The following is a 19,189-nucleotide window of genomic DNA, read 5'->3' on the forward strand; positions in this document are numbered from 1 at the left end:
AGTACCCCCACACATTTTTTTAAAGAAAAAAAATCACTGCACCTACGTACTTATTTGCATTGAGCTCAGATGCCACTGTATGATGAGACACCCAAAAAGAGGCTGTCTTCCTAGAATATCTTTGACCACAGGATTGGGGAGGAATCCTTTTAAAAGAGCTGTGATAAATTTTCACAATATCTATAGGTTTGGGTCTAAAGGGATGACGTTTGAGCAAAGCAGAAAGGCACTTTTGTTCACACAAAGCAATCCCCCCAAATTCTTCCAATTCCCCCATGCCATTCCAGAGAGACCTCACTCTTCAAAACCCACAAGGCTTTCATGGGTAGCCTCACAGTTTAAGGAATGCATAGCTGCCAAGTACCCCGTTTCCCCCGGGAAAACCCCTTTTTTACTTACCTTTTCCCGGTGGTCCCCTGTATCACTTCGTCTCCCGTTTTTCTCCGTTATTTTCTCCTGCCGGCGGCCATTTTTTTCCTTTCCGATTTGCCCTTCTATAGGCACAAAAAATGGCCGCCGCCAGCTTCAAAAGTCGCATCTACGCATGTCTGGAAGTGCATAGACGCGACTTCCGGTGTTGGCGGCGGCCATTTTTGGTGCCCATAGATGGGCGGAGCGACACCGGAAGTTGCGTCGGCGCACTTCCTGACATGCGTACAAGCGACTTTTGAAGCCGCCGGCGGCCATTTTTGGTGCCCATAGAAGGGCAAAGCGACACCGGAAGTTACGTCGACGCAACTTCCGGTGTCAAATGGCTGCCGGTCCCGGATTCTGCAGTCTGGAACTTGGAAGGTAAGAAGGAATGATTCCCTCACACTTCTCTCAGATCGACCCAGAATGCTTCAACAAGTGAATTTCTTAATTTTCTTCACACAACCACGAAGTTTTGGGGCTGAAGGTTTCTACTACGCTACCACCTCAGTTAGCTATTAAAGTACAGTACCCATTACCTGAAAATACTTTATGCTACCTGCTTCATCTCATAATTTATCTCATAATCCGTTTCTTCCTGCTCTTTTGCTTTTAGGAGCTGCCTCCCCGAGCTCACTGGACTCTTCTGTCGCAATCATGGACAAGTCATAACACATAAAGCCAATCAATCATCAATGCACAAAGGCTGCTCAACATAATCACTTATTCTTGCCTGGAATATGAGCTTTAAAATGCTAGTGGCATTTTTCTGTATCCATCACAGCTCCTGCGGCCCACAATGGAATTATTTCCTTATACAGTCGTACCTTGGTTCTCAAACAGAATCCGTTCTGGAAGTCCGTTCGACTTCCAAAAATGTTTGGAAACCAAGGCTCGGCTTCCGATTGGCTGCATGAGCTTCCTGCACTCAACTGGAAGCCGCAGAAGTCCCATCGGACTTTCAGTCCCCCCCCCCAAAAAAAGTTTGCAAACTGGAACGCTTACTTCCGGGTTTGCGGCATTTGGGAGCCCAAATGTTCGAGTCGCAAGGCGCTCGAGAACCAAGTTACGACTGTATATGAAAAATGAGGCTGGTTTTAATCATGAGAATCCAGAGATCGAGGTCTGTGGACCTGCTGATTCTCCCAACAGCACCCTCTCAAACTTTATATATTCTTTGGCGTTCAGGATAGGCTTTTAGGCAGCACACCTGTCTCAATATATATATATATGTACTAGCTAATGAAGAGGCCAATGGATTCTAGTTACCGATATTGCCTTGTTCCCACTCATGCTGTAGCTAATGATCGCCCTCTAGTGCTGAAAAGTCTCAAGGGCAATGCTTTGAATACTAACGGTTCCCCTGTCAAAAGTTCCAATTTAACACTTAGAAATGCAATTCTCACTACAGAGAGCTGAATTCATATGATGTGGCTTTTTGCTCAGACCCTGTTACAGAATCTCTTGACCTGTGAAAACATTTTGAGTCTTAGTAATTTGCCGCAAATCGCTGTTTGAAAACATTCCTTCTTACTGGTTCTTGATTTATACAGGCTTTCCCTCATTATAAATATATTTGGACAAGGATTGTTATAGTGTTGTGAATTGAATTTGCAGGCACAGCACAGTAGCAGAGCAGCCAGGAACGAGTTAAGGGAGGCAGTGATTGCTTTTAATTCGCTTCACCTGGGTTGCGTAGGCTAGCCCAAGTGCCTATATATAACAGCAGGTAGGGTTGCCAGACTCAATAGAGGATAGGACTTCTGTGCCTTAAATGCCCCGCTCTCTTTTGAGTCTGGAAACCTTAAAGAGAAACCAGAAGTCCCTTTGTTTAATTTCCAAGCAAAGGGTCTGCTGGTTTCTCTTTAAGGTTTCCAGACTCAAAAGAGAGCAGGACAATTAAAGGCACAGAAGCATCAGGGCTGGGGGTTTTGTGTGTCTTTTTACTTGCTTGCTGCCACGAATAAAGATGTTACTATACTACCACTGGCTGGACTCACTATATAACAGATAGCTTCTGTTTTATTCTCAATATTTTAGAATGATGAGATTCCGCAAGATTATCATGAAGGTTATGGCTGTATCCAATACTCCCTGGTTGTAATTTTTGAGCGGAAATGGTGACCGTGGACATTGTTGTTAAGTCATTTCCCTAAAATGTCTCAGTTGGGAAAATATTCACCTTATTCCAATAGCATTCACCGCAATTGCCCCTACCCCCCCCCCCGGCGCCATCACATTCCCACCCTTTCAGTATGGATAGGTATTTTCTCTTTGTCCATGATTAATTACCATTGTTCACACATCGGATGACATTACACAACTACTCAGCTGAGTCAAACAAATTCAATAAAGAGCAAGCGCAAAGCGACCAAAGTAAATGAACAAGTGGTGATTTTCACAAGCTGTGACACCCCCCCCCCAAAAAAAAGAAATCACTTGGGGTGAGTCAACACTACAGAAAAATCCCCAAACAATTGTGAGTACCTGTATTCTGTCTTAAAAGACCCCTTGGCTCTCAATAAACATGTACAATCAATGTCTTCCCCCCACAGATAGGATTTATTATTATAAATAACTCCAATTCTCCCTGCTGTGCACTAATAAAGACTTCTGAAAGACAAGCATGTGGAGGGTCGTTACTCCCGACAGCATGACCTTGATAGAAAGAGGTAAGAGAACAAGTTTAAGCCAGCTTTACTCAGCTTCTCTGAAGGAATAAGCCAAACATCATGAAGTTGCTTTGACAAATTCATCTTGACCATTAGATGTCACTCTCGTCTTGGAAATAACAGCGCAGTTATTTCCAGGAGGGTTCTTTCCTCCAAACGCAAGATAGATCCAAGGAGAGTTGTGGGTAACTTTTACTGTTCTACAATAAGATTATTTAAAACTTCACTGAAGCCCGGAAAGACGACGATCATGGTCTACAGGTAGGGCACATCTACCTATTCAGAAATCCCCCCTCCGAAAACACACCACCATCTCAATCCCCTTTTAAAAATGGTACCAAGTTTAAGAAGTGCTTTGCACAGATTTGCAGTTGCGTGTTCAGACCCAGAGACCTCCCACCTAAATAAATTCACACTTGACTCCAATTTTGGTTTGGTTTTTGGCAGAATTTAGGCCACAACTTTATTGATTACAGCAAGAGTGTGGTTGCATAGGATCTGGTTCGACTAGCTCCCTGCACCGTTGCAGGTAGCGCTGACCCAGGGAACTACCATAGGTCACCCTAGGATGAAGACCTGGATAGGCGGAAAGCCAGGAACAGGCTATGTCCACCACCCAGGTGTCCCCCCTGGACGCCAACTTGAGCACAACCGCCTCACAGGGTTGACCAAACCATTGAGTCCCTGGATTCCTTTGACAGAGTACCCTTCACATAGGATGGCGAGAGCGTTCCCCCATCCCTATCACCTGAACCAGAGCCTATCCGCAACCTTACAAGTTGTGATGATTCGCTACGCGGCAGGCAAAACCCAAATGGCACCAGCCAATCAGCCAAGTGGGGAAAATTCCTGCCATGCCCCTGTCCCAACGACAGACGATGGCATAGCAAGGTCAAGCGCAACAAGCCCTAAAAGTAGGGAGAGCTGGGCGGGTGTTCCGATGCACTGAAGCCCAAAAGAGGAAGCTCAGGGATAAACGCATGCAAATATATAGGTCCCTCGAATCCGTTTGGACTGCGTCTCATTGGCCAGATTGAACCCAACATTCAGCCAATCGGGTGTTGTGGCTGACCAATCTTACCCACCCACGACGCAGGTGGTCGGTCTCCAGGTCTCACCGCAGCACGTGCCCTCTTTGAGGGTGGACCCGATAAAGTTAAGGACAGCAGCCGTGTATGAGCAGTGCAACATTTTCAGCTGCTTAGAGGGGTTTTGTTTTTTAACAATCAAGCAGAATATAAATTTTGGTTAATAAAAATATATTAAGGGAAGAGTAGCAGCGGCAAATTCCTGGCAACAGTATGTTAGCATGAAGAAGCATGGCAGGTTGGGGAAACTCTTGAGTTGGCCACAGCCCAGCAACAACCCGGATTGCCCAAGCCTGACCAAACGGGTAGTGCTAGAGGCCAAAGGCAGCTGCACCTCCAGAGAGCCAATGAAATAGCCGTTTCCCCCTTTATTCCGGCCAGGATTGCAAGCCACCATCTCAAAATGGAGACAATAGGTGCCCAAACGGGAAACCTTGCTGTGGTCAAGCTCTGCTGAAATCATAAGGTGCCTAATTTAACTTTCTTCGGATTTGGGCCACGGAAAACAGACCTTATCTAAACTTTGGAGAACTCCAGGTTTGAAAAATACAACCGTAATAGTGCAGCCATCTTAGTCATTTCAAAGGCAATGTGTTTGTTACCTTGTTGTGTGTAAATGTGATCCTCAGTTCTGGTTTTATGATGCCGTATGCCATCAGAAGTTTCTGGATCTTTTTAATTTCTTCCTTGCGTTTTTTATCTGTTGAGTAAAACTGCTTTCTCACAGGCAGATTCTTGAACAGCTTCAGAACAGTTACAGTTGTACCTACCAGGAGACAGGGGGAACAAAACCACAGAGTAAGATTAACTTGATACACGACGTAAGCCAAAGATGACCAAGCGTTCATGGCTCTACCAATGTATGCTATTCCCCCCCCCACTGGTACCCATATTAGTATTAGGGTGTTTACATCCAGGTTCCGCAGCGCTCGGATGCGCAGAAGCGATCTGCGCAGTGCACACGTGCGCAGACGCGATCTGCACAGCGCGAAGACGTGCAGAAGCGCTCTATCAGCGCTTCGCGCACATGCAGAAGCGTGCCTTCAGCAAGCAGCCGATTTGGGGAGCGAGCGCCTCCGCAGAACAGATTGCGGTTGCAAACCGAGGTACCACTGTAGTCCTTTATTTAAACTTCACAGAGAGAGGCCATAGTACCCAGCCTCTTGGATAATGGTGTTGTCCCGAATGAACCTCCACCCCACATCTCTCCCACTTCCTCATTCGTCGTCATCATCGCCTCCTCTACAGGTGCCTTCTGTCTTTGAGCTTTTTGCTCTCCTATTTTTAAGGCTCGCCAGGTTCTGGGAGATGGTGGCTCTGGAATGCTTTCTAGTGAAAACGCGTCAGCCAGCTGCTCTGGCTCTCCCATGATTTCCCAACTTTCCCCCTCACCTGCCTCTGAGCTGTGACCTCCCTCAACCCCCTGTTGTAAATCTATACTGTCTTCCTCTTCCTCCTCCCTGGAAGGGTCAGGATGGGGAGGTGGTCTCCACCATCCCTCCTCTGCCCAGTCCCTGGCAATTATATTCTCTAAACCAGGGCCTGCCTACATGGTGCCTGCTCATTGTTGATGAACACAATTTCCTCCATCCTTGACCAGGTTGAACAGGAGTTGTGGTACCTTCAGATATCAGACTGCGTTGGCTGTCCCTGTTATAGACCAGGTCTCCTAGGCTATGTAGCTATGTGCTTATCTTCGGGGGGATTTAACTGATGAGTCCTGTCAGGGGAAGCCCTATGCAAGGACGTTTGCTTGTGCAACAGGGCTTCCTCCCACCCCACCCTACTCCCCAAAATTAGCTCTAGGGGTTTGGAGAACCCCCAGAACAGCATGTGGGGGGAGGGCTGGGGGCAAGAGAAGGGATCATTCCCTCCGGCAATCTGAATGTCTTTCCCTGTCAAAACAATGATTTTAGCGTGATGTTGAATTCCTTTGCAGGTATTCAACTGGGTTTTACTCAAGAGTGGAGCCATTGAAATTAAGGAACATAACTCAAATTAAATGGACCTATGCTGAGTAAAATTTAGTTGAATACCATCCTTTGTCTCCAGGTATGTTCAAATGATTTGAGGCTGTAAAGAACTGTAGCACCTTGGGCTGCAATTCTATACTCACCTGGGAATAAGCCCCACTGAACTGCGTAGATGCATATAGGGTTGCACTGACTGTCTCATATAATTAAATCTCATTATTTTTCATGTTAACGGCAAGCAACAATAATATGGAAAACTCCGTAACACGACTAAGATATTGAGAATGTAAAACAGATCTTGTTAAAGAGATTATATGCTCATTTGAGCCCATAGAGTTCAGGGGGCGGGGGGATAAACGTTGCTCAAATTTGCTGAACTGAAAGGAAATACAATTAATATAGTAATTGATCTGGACTTGAATTTACAGGTCCCCTTGTGCATGTCAAACATCTCATGCAAAAATGCCTCCCATTCAATTTCTGTACACATCTTAGGACCCAATGCCTTATATATTTTACAAATCCCTATAAAAGTCAAATATAGATGAAAGTTGGCATCCCAACACCATGGCATAACCAAATGTTAAGTGCAATATCTAGGAACAGAGTGGCATAAAATCTACAAAATCCGTGATTAAATGCAATAAAGTACAATAATTTTAGAGTTTGGAAGATTTAACCCCCCTCCCCTTACATAAAAAAGGATATAAAAATGTCCTAATTTTTCAAAGCAGCAAACAACTTGCCGATCCTTAAAACTGCTGTATCAGGTGAAAAACTTTCAGGGAGGGGAGATAACATTTGCAATGCTAACACAACAACCCAAAACATGATGCTATATAAGTGACTTTATAGTTGAGGTGCAAGCAGATATGACTGCACAAGTGTTTTATGATCAGAGTGATAACATATTTACAAGCAAAATGGGAGAGACACTATCATATTTAACAAGATTCTTCTTAAGATTTAACCACTCTGATTTCTTTTTAGGCAACTCTCCACGCACCATGATTAAATTCCAGCACGGTACTCTATTTTACGAAGTACATGCAGTACCAGATTAAAAGTCCTACCCTTTATAGATGCAACATATAAAGTTACATTTGGGATTACACATGGTGAGGTTTTTATTTGTTAAAAAGAGGTGACTCTACCAGTAACCAGCAATACTGTAAAATCAAAGTGGTGTGCCATCTAAACACATCTAGATTATGTAGTAGAAACACAATGACAAACATTACATCTTTAGAGTATAATCCTGCCAGTATTATTATTATTATTAATATTAATATTATTATTATTAAACAATCATAAGAAATGAAATGATGGATGAGTGATTGCTATTATCGGAATACATCTTATTAACTGAGAAGTGCCTAGCTTACCCTAGGTAAAGGTAAAGGGACCCCTGACCGTGAGGTCCAGTTGCGGACGACTCTGGGGATGCGGCGCTCATCTCGCTTTACTGGCCGAGGGAGCCGGCGTACAGCTTCCGGGTCATGTGGCCAGCATGACGGAGCCGCTTCTGGCAAACCAGAGCAGCACATGGAAACACCATTTACCTTCCTACCAGAACGGTACCTATTTATCTACTACTTGCACTCTGAGGTGCTTTTGAACTGCTAGGTTGGCAGGAGCAGGGACCGAGCAATGGGAGCTCACCCCGTCACGGGGATTCGAACCGCCGACCTTCTGATCGGCAAACCCTAGGCTCTGTGGTTTAGACCATAGCGCCACCCACGTCCCACTTACGCCCACTAGCTTACCCTACTTAAGCCCAATTCTCAGTTTTTAAAATACGGTTTCACTCACTTACGGTGCAATCCTGTGCTTAAGCTGCACCAACTGAGGGGCTATGGGAAATGGCAGAAGGCCCTCACGCCAGTGCCCTCTCTGCCAATGAAATCATAGATACAATTCTACCACTACGTGAGATATAAAAACATAAACTTATGGCAGCTAAACTGGCACAGCTCCACCAGCATGACAGCCATACCAGATTGGAGACATCTTATGATTATTAAAATTTGCAAACTGCCCTAGACCTGCAGGTCTCAGGGTATGTTCACAAGATAGAATTGCAATATAAAAACACAAAAGACATAATGAAAACAATAAAAAAGAACAACCTAGTACCCCCCCCCCCCACATTTTAAAGGGACATTGGATGTCAATGAGCCAAATGCCTGGTGAAAGGAGACGTTTCTGCCTGGTGCCTAATGGTGTATAATGAAAGCGCCAGGCGAACTTCCCTGGGGAGAGCATTACAGAGACAGGGAGCCACTGCAGAAAAGGCCCATTCTCGTGTTGCCACCCTCCAGACCTCTTGTGGAGGAGGAACGCAGAGAAGGGCCTCAGAAGAGGATCTCAGGGTTCGGATAGGCCCAGTCAGTTGGACGGCATACAAATGTTGTTGTTGTTGTTACTACTGCTACCACTCTTATTATATGAGGATAGAAGGTCCATGAGCAGTTTAGAAGACAAGACCCCTTCAAATACCGTATTGGCCCGAATATAAGCCACACCCGTAAATAAGCCGCACCTTTAAAATTGGGGTGGGGGGAGAGAGAGACAATACCCGAATATAAGCCGCTCCCTTAAAATTCTGCAGGCACTCACACCCGTAAATGGCAAATGTAGAAGAAAATCCTATGGGTACTAGAGAGGAGCCGCAAGTGAAAGCGATGAATGACATAAGAATTAATTGCACAACAGTCTCAAGCTCACGAATCGGCAACAAAAAATTTTTTAATTCAGTTTTACCGTATGTCTGTTTCAGCAGCAATATCGTAAAAGCTGGTTTTGGTAAGGTCACGAATTTAAGCTGCACTTTAACTTTTCACAGTTGGAATCTGGGGGGGCGGGGGCGGGGAGTGCAGCTTATATTCAGGCCAATACGGTATTGAAAATGGCCTGGATTCAATTAATCCAGTGCAAGTGGTAGCCAGCCGAAGGGCTCCCACTAGGGCAACATAGCTGCCCCCCAATCTCCTCCTCCCGCACCCCCCCCCAAATGCACTCCAGAGGATTGAGAGAACCCCCAGGGCAGCCCGTGACGGGAGGGGACCGAAGGGACTGTTTTCTCTGGCCAGCCGAAATGCTCCTGCAGATGGAATGATCCAAAAAGTGTGATACTGAATTCCTCCCCATAAATCCTGTAACAGCCCTACCTTGTCCGAGATGAGATGGCTTTTGAGAAGTCACGTGACCACTTCTATCCAACAGGTACTGGGTGCTGAAATCGTCAGAAGCGGTCTTTGTTGTAATCAGGACCTAGAAGCGGAAGATGCTGGCGTCAAACGGAAGCTTCCAAAATCATTTCGTAGCGGCTGCTCCCCTGCTGGCCACCCCCCCACACACACATATTAACCACCTAGAGCTTCCCCTTGGCTACCCCATACGACGACTCAGCTCGCTTGTCCCCTGCCAATCCCAAAGCGATTTCTCTTCCATTTTGCAGCTCCACTGTGCACCTGTTTTCACCTTCACATCAATATCCATGTGCAACCCTCTTTCTGTGCAACCCTCCTTGCACCCGAACCACCCTAATGGTAGCTTTCTGTATCCTCCACCTCCTTCTCCCCCCCCCCCCCGCGTAGCTGTGAGGTCACTCCCCACCTCTTCTGCAGACCCTTTTTATCTTCAAACCCAATCCCATGCCCCCTACTCCCTCCCCCCCACAACCCTCATTTTCACCTTCATTCCTTGTTCCTCCACCCTCCTCCTCGCTTTTCCTCAACTCTCCCTTGCACATTGATCACCCCCCATTCCGTGTCTTATTTAGGGCTGGGTGAGATCTGGTTTTCAACTTCGCAATATATCGCCAGCTAAACGTCGCAATATACCAATATATCCCCATGTCTGCAATAAGGACGGAGCTATGTAGAGGCACTGGCTGGGCTCGCGGTTTTCCCCGCATCATGTTTTTTGACGGCGCCCGCTCTTGTGATTTGCTGCCCCTTGCGTGAGGCAGGAGGGGAGAGCTGAGCCATCAGAGTTAATGGGGGCTGCAGGAATCGAGAGAAGCATTGGTTGGCTTCACGGTTTTCCTCACATTGTGTGTGTGTTATGCAAAAATCACGATTCACGATATATTGCCAGGTCAGAAATTATGAAACTGGCATCACAATATGGACTTCAAACTGGTTTTGGACAATACACTGATATATATCACCCCAGCCCCCGTCTTGTCCTCTCCTATTGTGCAGCACCCTTTTACATGCACACATTATCCTCTTTGCTCCCATTTTTCTGTCTCCTCCTTCCTCCTCACTCTCCCTTCCAAACATAACACCATCCCCATTTCCTTGCCGCCGCCGCCTCCTCCTCTCCTTCTTTAGCCTCCTTTGTGCACACACCATGTGCTAATCTATGCTACTTTATCTTTAATAATAATAATAATAATAATAATAATAATAATAATAATAATTTATACCCCACCCATCTAGCTGGGCCTCCTCAGCCACTCTGGGCAGCTCCCAAAAGAATTTTAAAAATACAATAAAACATCAAACATTTAAAACTTCCCTAAACAGGGCTTCCTTCAGATGTCTTCTAATCTTAAGAGCAAGTCTGTCGGCTTGTTTTGTGAGAGGTTAAGTTATGTTGACAGATGTTGTACGTATATGGGTGTCTCCTTGTTAGCATCTTCTAAATTCTACATCAAATCCAGAAGTTTAGGTTTGAAGGCAACACATGGTGAAATGCAGAAATGTGGGAAGGTACTATGGAATATTTGAACCCAACAGAGCCTTATCTGAGATACCTGCACTCAGGCCAATCCAGAATAATTTACAGACAAATAAACGCCTAAAACTATGTTAGGCTTTTACCTCAGACATGCTACAAATTGAACCCAAAGCTTCACCACGGAAACCGTATGTTGCCAACTTTTCAAGGTCCTCAGATGAGCTTATTTTTGAAGTGTAGTGTTTCACCGCTGCAACAGGAACATCAGCTGCCTTGATCCCATCACCGTTATCTCGAATTTCAATCTTATCAAAACCATAGTTTTCCTAGTTAAAAGAACATACACAAACACATCAGGTGTGTAACTGGACACTGTTTAACTCTGCTCAATACGTATCATATCCATAATTGTCATAGAGCTCCAAAAATATATGTACTTTTAAAGGCTACAGGGCCTGTAAGCATGCACACAATTTATGGTGTACCACAAATTCTATGGAAATTAATTTTGATGAAATTTTAACCCATAGCCATATGGAAATAAAAAACAACAACTCTTCTACTAGAACCAAAATAACAGAGTTTTCCAAACCCAAATACAACTGCAGATATGACCCCCCCCCCCCGGAAATCACCACTCTCGTGTCACAATTAGGCTTGGAAAAAGTCCTATACAGTTGTACCTCGGAAGTCGAACGGAATCCGTTCTGGAAGTCCGTTGCACTTCCAAAATGCTTGCAAACCAAGGCGCGGCTTCCGATTGGCTGCAGGAAGCTCCTGCAGCCAATCGGAAGCCGCAGAGGACGTTCGGGTTCCAAAGAACATTCGCAAACCGGAAAACTCACTTCCAGGTTTGCAGCGTTCGAGAGCCGAAACGTTCGAGTCGCAAGGTGCTTATCAACCAAGATACAGTTGGACTGTATTAGTTCCAGTAGAAGGTTCCCCCCACCCTAAGTCTAACTGTTGCAGTGTGTGTGTGTGTGTGTGTGTGTGTGTGTGTGTGTGGTCAGAGTGCAGCTGCCTCCTCACCCGTCCTCTTCAGGATGATCAACTGTGCTCCCTCTCATTAAACTTGGGAGGGGGGAGAGCAAAAAACACGTTTTTTCAAGCCTTATGGCTTAGGAAAGTGTGCATATTGTAGTGAGTTTGTGTGTACATGGCTGCAACATGTAGCCTGTACCCACAATGGATTTTTCAGTTTGCAAATGGGCCCATGGGCCCAATTAGATTGACGACCTATATTATAAATCATACACAAACCATTAGTGCTTCTTAAAATGCTTTACATCCCACTTCAGGTCTTAATTTCTTTTCACAGAAGTGTGATCTATTAAATGTTTCAACAAAGCAAAAGATTGCAAGCAAAGTTCAGAAAATTATCAGCTAGCGCTCTATCTGGAAAGACCTCTGCGTTCTCAAACAATCCCCTTTGGTTTCGATTGCTAGTCCTGAAGGCAAGTTAAACCAGATTATCCACATTGTCAAAAGGAGCAGCAACATACAAGAGAGAGATCTCGGAGAACCTGCTCTTTGTAGAGGTTCACGTGTATATACCCTAGAGTCCAAAACCCGTAATTCCTCTGTGCTGTTTTCCACATTGTATTTGTTGACACTGGTATTCCCTCGCTAATCAGTCCCACATTAAAGCCTACTGCCTACTTATGAAACACACAGAGATATGCAGAGAATCTGGTGGCACACGGTTACTGCAATGTGCCTTGTAGATTTGCGCCTGGCCTCTACAGTGGTACCTCGGTTTACAAACACAATTGGTTCCGGAAGTCTGTACTTAACCTGAAGCGTACTTAACCTGAAGCGAACTTTCCCATTGAAAGTAATGGAAAGTGGATTAATCCGTTCCAAATGGGTCCACGGAGTACTCAACCTGAAGCTTACTTAACCCAAGGTATGAGTGTAATTGGTTCTGGAAGTCCGTACTTAATCTGAAGCGTACTTAACCTGAAGCGAACTTTCCCATTGGAAGTAAAGGAAAGTGGATTAATCCATTCCAGACAGTCCATGGAGTACTTAACTGAAGTGTACTTAACCTGAAGCGAACTTTCCCATTGAAAGTAATGGAAAGTGGATTAATCCATTCCAGACAGGTCCGCGGAGTACTTAAACTGAAAATACTCAAACCGAGGCGTACTTAAACCGAGGTATGACTGTATGCTTTTAGACCCTGCTGGGTTCATGGGTCCCAGGGCTTTCACCCTGATCCTAAATCTTCAGCAATGAAGAGTCCATTACCCCATCAAGACAATTGGTTCATTTTCAAACTGCCATCCAGATGTTCCTCCCAACTTGCAACTTAAATCCACGGTCCTGTAATTTAAGCCCATTGGATCTAGTCCGCACCTATGGCGTAGCAGACAGCAAATCTTTGCCTTGTTCTATGTGACCCCGCCCCCCCTTCCGGTATTTGAGGAGTGCAAACAACCTGAAAATAGTGTTTTGGAAGACAAAAGAAGCAGCAAGAGATAAAGCTATGCTTTATAGTTGAATATTCAACAAATTTACCGCCTCTGCATAGACACTCCTCACATGTCCTTCAGAAAATAAGAGCATATGATCTTACTGGGCGCAGTATTTTAAGAGGAATTCTGTTTTTGTTGTTGCTGCTGCAAGAACTTATATATATATATATATATATATATATATATATATATATATATATATGTTTTAGGAAAAGCAGAGACCTCTGCGTTTCAGAAAACATTTATTGTCAACCCCTTCCTAAAACCATTCACTCCCTCCATTTTTATATAGGCTACCAGAAGCTTTCTTCAAATAAACAGTGTTCAAGTGAGCAAGGTCTATAAAATGTTAATTGTAATCCTCAAACAAACAAATGATTAACCCCCACAGACGTCATAGAACCAGTCCAACAGACTAGTTTGAATGACTTGATATTATCTGGAACTTTGGATTAAAAAAGAACATTTGAAATCGTATTCTAACACACTCACTGGAACAATTAATTTTTTTGGTATGTACTGAATGTTAATAATTATTCCCCATGAATAGTCATATGCAAAAATATGATTTCCTTTCAAAATGAAATCTTGAGTTCAACAAGGAGCTCTACAATTATGTGCACACATTTTCAATCAAGAACTTACCAGCCAAAACCCAACATCTCTAGATCATAGACACAACCAAAGGGATCTGCATTTCAGCAAAGTTCAATTTCCTTGCGCTTGGCAGGTTTAAGGAACTTCAGAATGATTTATATGGTGCCTGCGTGAATTCAAGCTATACATCCATATAAACCGCCAAAGATTATCAGATGTTGACAGAAATGTATTGGTGAAATATTAAAGCACAACTATATAAAGAATGCTCTATTCAAACCTTCATGCAACAACAAATGAGTGTTGTTGTATTCCCATCCACGTTCCAGTTTTAGCTTAATATGACTTACCAATTTAACATCAACATTTGTTGCGTTAGCATCCAAAGAATTCTCTAATAGTTCTTTAACCACACTGACAACAGATGTTATCACCTGTGAACTCGAAACCAGCCGGATAGTTTCTGCTGCCAATTGCTTCATTTCTAGGCTTTCAGAATCAAATCTGAACGGGGAAATATAAGTAGCACAATTTTATGTAGTAGTTTAAAAAAAAAAAATTGCTCATTTTCAACACAGAAGTGACTGGGGTAAAATATAAAATAAGATAGAAGCATAGAACGATGTTAAATTGCAGGTGTCGTTTTACTGAACTCGGTACTACCTGTTGCATGCTGCATGTATAATCAGAGCCTACTTCAGTAAATATCAATTTGTTAGTGGAAAAAATGTAGGCCATCCCTTTCCAATATATACAGCTGTGTTCTTGCAATGCTTCAGGGACCAATTTCAGGTTTTGATGGAAGTGGGCCGATGGGGAGGGAAAGGTTAAATGACCCAAAGACCCACTGCTGAATATTTTCAAGATTGCATTGCAAAAAAAAGCCAGTGTATTTTAAGAGCACACTGCTCTTTTGGTAGCGATAGACTAGTTCAGACATAGCTTAGCATTGTAAGAATGAGACTGTGACACAGTTTGCATGACATGCTAAGCCAAACCATGGATTAACACGAATGTGCGAGACCCCAAAGACAACTGTATTCAGTTGTAACTGGAGACACTGAGTTTATGTACAGCTATTTTTTAACGTGTAGATATATTTTCAAGAGTAGAATCACAATATACATTTGTTATTTATAGGCTGCGATCTACAAAACACTGATTTCGGTATATTCAAACACAGAACCCCCCACAAAACATCCTACTGACATCCAAGGCAGTCAATCCAAAGTAGTTAACAAAGCTCATCCGCTGAGGTGAGTGACTGAACATGGAAGGGATGTCCCTGAAGGAATACACACTATATTCTTGTTTTGTATAAGTAGTGTGATCTTGGTTGTGTTGCTAAAAAAGAAACATGTTCCATTTTTTTTCATACCGAGGCTATCAAGCCTTCCTGCTATATGGAAGTGGTCCAATGTTGGGCAAAGTTGGAGGGAGCTGTCTGCTGGGAGCCATTATTCAGAAGGACAGTATCAGAAGCTACACGTCTCTGAAGAACATCTCCTGGCAACCATCAGTGGGGAGAGCAAGGCACTGTTGCACTCAGCTCCTGTTTGCCTTGGAATCTGGTTGGCCACCGGACTCGATGGGCCTCTGGCCTGATCCAGCGGTGTTCTTGCGGTGTGTGGCCCTTTTGTCTAACCGGGAAATGTGTGCCCAGTGTCCTGCAGGGCAACCTTACAACACAGCCTTGTATAGCAGGTCCCTAAACCTGGCTCTGAAGGGACCCAGGTGGCGCTGTGGGTTAAACCCCAGAGTCTAGGGCTTGCTGATCAGAAGGTCGGTGGTTCGAATCCCTGCAACGGGGTGAGCTCCCGTTGCATGGTCCCAGCTCCTGCCCACCTAGCAGTTCGAAAGCACATCAAAGTGCAAGTAGATAAATAGGGACCACTACGGCGGGAAAGTAAACGCCATGCCCTCTCACTGTGTGTTTGTTAAATGCAAAACTGGACCAGGCAACGACTCAATGCAACCACACTGATTCAAAGGGGTTGCCCAAGCTCCTGGTACTGGCCTGGAACAGTACAGTGGTACCTCTGGATGCAATCCGTTCCGGAGCCCCGTACGCATCCAGAGCACTACTTAACCTGAAGCGCCGAATCTGCGCAGGCTCCCCGTGCGATTGGGCACTTCTGTGCATGAGTGTGACATCATTCGGTTCGCCTGCACATGCGTGAATGGCCGAACCCAGAAGTAACCCGTACCGTTACTTCCGGGTTCGATGAGTACGTAACCCGTGTTGTACGCAACCCACAGCATTCGTACCTAGAGGTATGACTGGACTGGCTAACCTTTGCCTCCCTCCCCAGAGGCTGCTTTTCTGGCTTTCGATTAGCTTAGTCAGTAGAGCAGTGGTTTCCAACCAGTGCGCTGTGGCACCCTGGGTGCCTCAAATGCTGGTCAGGTGCACCACGAGCAGCACCAGCCTCTGTCCCTCCTTCCTTCCCTTCCTCCTCTGCCCTCTCATGTCTCTGCCTCCAGAGGCATGCACAGCAGTTTGTTGGTGAACTGTGCCTCCGCAGCCAGCCAAGGGGTGCCGGTTTCCAGGAGCTAAGGTGGCCTCGGAGTAAGTAAGCAGGCAAGGATTCCCGAGGAGAGGGGAGGAGGAGACAGGGCTAAGGGAACCCTCCACAAGGGAGAGTGTCCAAAAAAGGGGTTAGGAGACCATGCCTCGGCAGGCATGGGGTGACATAACAGAGCTCCTAAGACTTGGAGCACGTTTTTCCACAGGGGAGCCACAGAAAGAATCACCGTTCGAAACTCCCATTGTTCTAGGTGCGTTTTACGACAGGGAATTTCATTAACGCGAGCAGTTTCTGAGCCCTGGGCCCACTACTGAGCCTAAGAATTCAGATTAAAACTGCACAGTGGAAGGAAAGGAGGACCTTTTTCTGCCTCCCCACTTCCAGCCACTCTCTGAAGAATATAGAAAAATATTAGGGGGGGGGCAAGGCAGGGGAAGCATGGCTTTGTTTTTTGCAGTCTCCAGATGAGGACTTAGACCAGGCATCCCCAAACTGCGGCCCTCCAGATGTTTTGGCCTACAACTCCCATGATCCCAAGCTAAGAAGACCAGTGGTCAGGGATGATGGGAATTGTAGTCCAAAACATCTGGAGGGCCGCAGTTTGGGGGTGCCTGACTTAGACCATGTGAAAAACGAACCTAGGATTTTAGCTGCAGTTCATTCACTCCCAGCTTTGCATTCTTGTTATTAAAAAAAAAAGCACGTTGTTGCGCTCATAAGCTAGGTTTAAGGTGCCATTTAGCTCCTAGCTTTCATCTCTCAGTTCCTAACACACTGGAAAGAATGTAGTTGGTCAGTGGAGCTGTAGGCTCAAAAAGGTTGAAAACCTCTACGGTAGAGAACAAGCCTCTTAATCTCAGGGCCGCGGGTTCCAGCCCCACGCTGGGCAAAAGATTCCTGCGTTGCAGGGGGTTGAACTAGATGACCCTTGAGGTCCCTTCCTACTCTACGATTCTACAATCTGCATATGACATTGCATAAGAACACAAGAAGAGCCCACTGGATTAGGCCAACAGCCCATCTAGTCCAGCATTGTGGTCTCACAGTGGCCATCCAGGTGCCTATGGAAAGCCCCAGCGTAGGACCTGAGCACAATTTAACACTCCCAAGAAATCCTGTTGAAAGCAAGACCCCACGCCATGCAATGGGTGCCGTTTTCTCCCTACTTGCGCATGCTTTGCGACTGGGCTATTACTCTGGGAAGGAAATAAGCCAAAACATGGATGGCGTTCACACCGCAATAAATTCCCCCTTTTTTTTGCTCTCTTTTACCAAGAAGCACATTTTTTTTATAAAAAAAAAAACGTGGAAAGTGCATTCTACCTCCCAACCTTCAACAGAGAAATTAAAAAGGTGAAGGTGGTCTTTGTGGCGCAATGAGTCAGTGCGCCTGTCTGTTAACCAGAAGCAAAGGTGCCAACTTGAATAAAATATGGGGGGTAGGGTAAACCCTGCCCTGCATAATTGACCACAAGACACGGTGTATGTACAGTCATACCTCATGTTACAGACACCTCAGGTTATGTGTTTTCGGGTTGCGGACTGCGGGAAACCCAGAAGTACCGGAATGGGTTACTTCCGGGTTTCACTGCTTGCGCATGCGCAAAGCACTAAATTGCACTTTGCACATGTGCAGAAGTGTCAAGTTGCACCGGCGCCTGCGCAGATGCGGAGCTTCAGGATGCGAACGCTGCGGGTTGCAGACGTGCCTCCGTCACAGATTACGTCTGCAACCCAAGGTTGTTCCACTGTATACCATTTGAATGGCAATGCTCCTCAACTTGGAAGGGGGTGGCCCCCTCAAATATTTTATTAGGGGGCATGGGCATAGCCAGGATTATGTTGAGGGGCGGAACCAAGTTGTCTGCAATGGTTAAGTATTTATATTTATTTATTATTAGTTACGCATTTTTATTTACGGTCTTGCACCTCCTGGCTACATCCAAGTTAGGAGTGTGTGTGTGCTGAAGGGGACCTCGGCTCCTAGGAGTTCGACTCCTACAACCAGAAAGTTGATGGTTGGAGCCAAGCCAGTGACAACTGTGGGCAGGATAGCTGCATTGCAGGGTTGGGCTAGATGACCCTGAGGGATCCCTCCCAACTCTACAATTCTGTGATTCTATGTGCAGTACTTTATTTGCATACTGAAGTCAGTTTTTAGATGCCACTGCACCGGGGGGGGGTGTGTGTGGCAAAAATAACAGAACCTTAAGTTTCTTAACCTCAGAAAGCTTCGCACCCACCCTCCAATATACTCTCCATATACTGTACTGCACTTCTTCCTTCGCTTGCATCCGGTGCCACAAGCCAGGCCTATAGCAAAGCGCAGTAAGATCCTCGGAGCAGGTGTGCCAACTTGAATAAAATATTAACCGATCGCATGACGCGGTGCATGCACGCCAATTGAATTGCAAAATGCCTCCGATATTGCAATATTTTATAGAGGGGGGTGTTGGGGCGAAGGGACCTCGGTCCCCAGGAACTGAAGCGCCGCGAGGCCAGAGGAAGGCGAGGTAAAACAAACAAACAAACAAGCAGCCCCCCCTGCGCCCCAAAAAGCAGCTCGTCAGGCCGGCCCTCCGCTACCTGTTCCGGGGCGGTCACGCAAGCCGGCCGAAGAAACTCCCCCTTCTCCGCTCTCCGCCTCCGGGAACTAAGCGCGCTCCGAACCGCTCCCGCCACCGCGCGCGCGCATAAACACCTCGGCCGGGGGCGGGGCCGAGACGCCCTGGCCAATCAGCTGCTCCGCCTGCT

At 45.6% G+C, this 19,189-nt stretch overlaps 1 protein-coding gene across 10 annotated transcripts in view; it reads right to left on the reverse strand.

Moving 5' to 3' along the window:
* The window catches only part of PMS1 (PMS1 homolog 1, mismatch repair system component), a 44,601-nt gene extending 25,495 nt beyond the window's left edge, over positions 1-19,106 (reverse strand). For 3 of the 10 annotated variants that reach the window (XR_015951658.1, XM_088676250.1, XM_088676237.1), the window contains exons 1-5: positions 19,022-19,106; positions 14,342-14,411; positions 10,977-11,159; positions 9,315-9,417; positions 4,774-4,937 (exon numbers count right to left, since the gene is read on the reverse strand). Coding sequence is in view for 8 of the 10 variants with exons in the window: in XM_088676250.1 (XP_088532376.1) it covers positions 4,774-4,937; positions 9,315-9,417; positions 10,977-11,159; positions 14,342-14,389 (498 nt within the window). In the remaining 2 variants the exon portion in view is untranslated. Of the gene's footprint in view, positions 1-4,773; positions 4,938-9,314; positions 9,418-10,976; positions 11,160-14,257; positions 14,412-18,706; positions 18,837-19,021 lie in introns of those variants that run through there. The other 7 variants (XM_088676239.1, XM_060281355.2, XM_088676228.1 and 4 more) reach the window with 5 other exon arrangements.
* Between the last annotated feature and the right edge of the window lie 83 nt (positions 19,107-19,189).

This window comes from Zootoca vivipara, chromosome 1, assembly GCF_965207765.1.
Source record: "Zootoca vivipara chromosome 1, rZooViv2.hap1.1, whole genome shotgun sequence".
Classification (NCBI taxonomy): domain Eukaryota; kingdom Metazoa; phylum Chordata; class Lepidosauria; order Squamata; family Lacertidae; genus Zootoca; species Zootoca vivipara.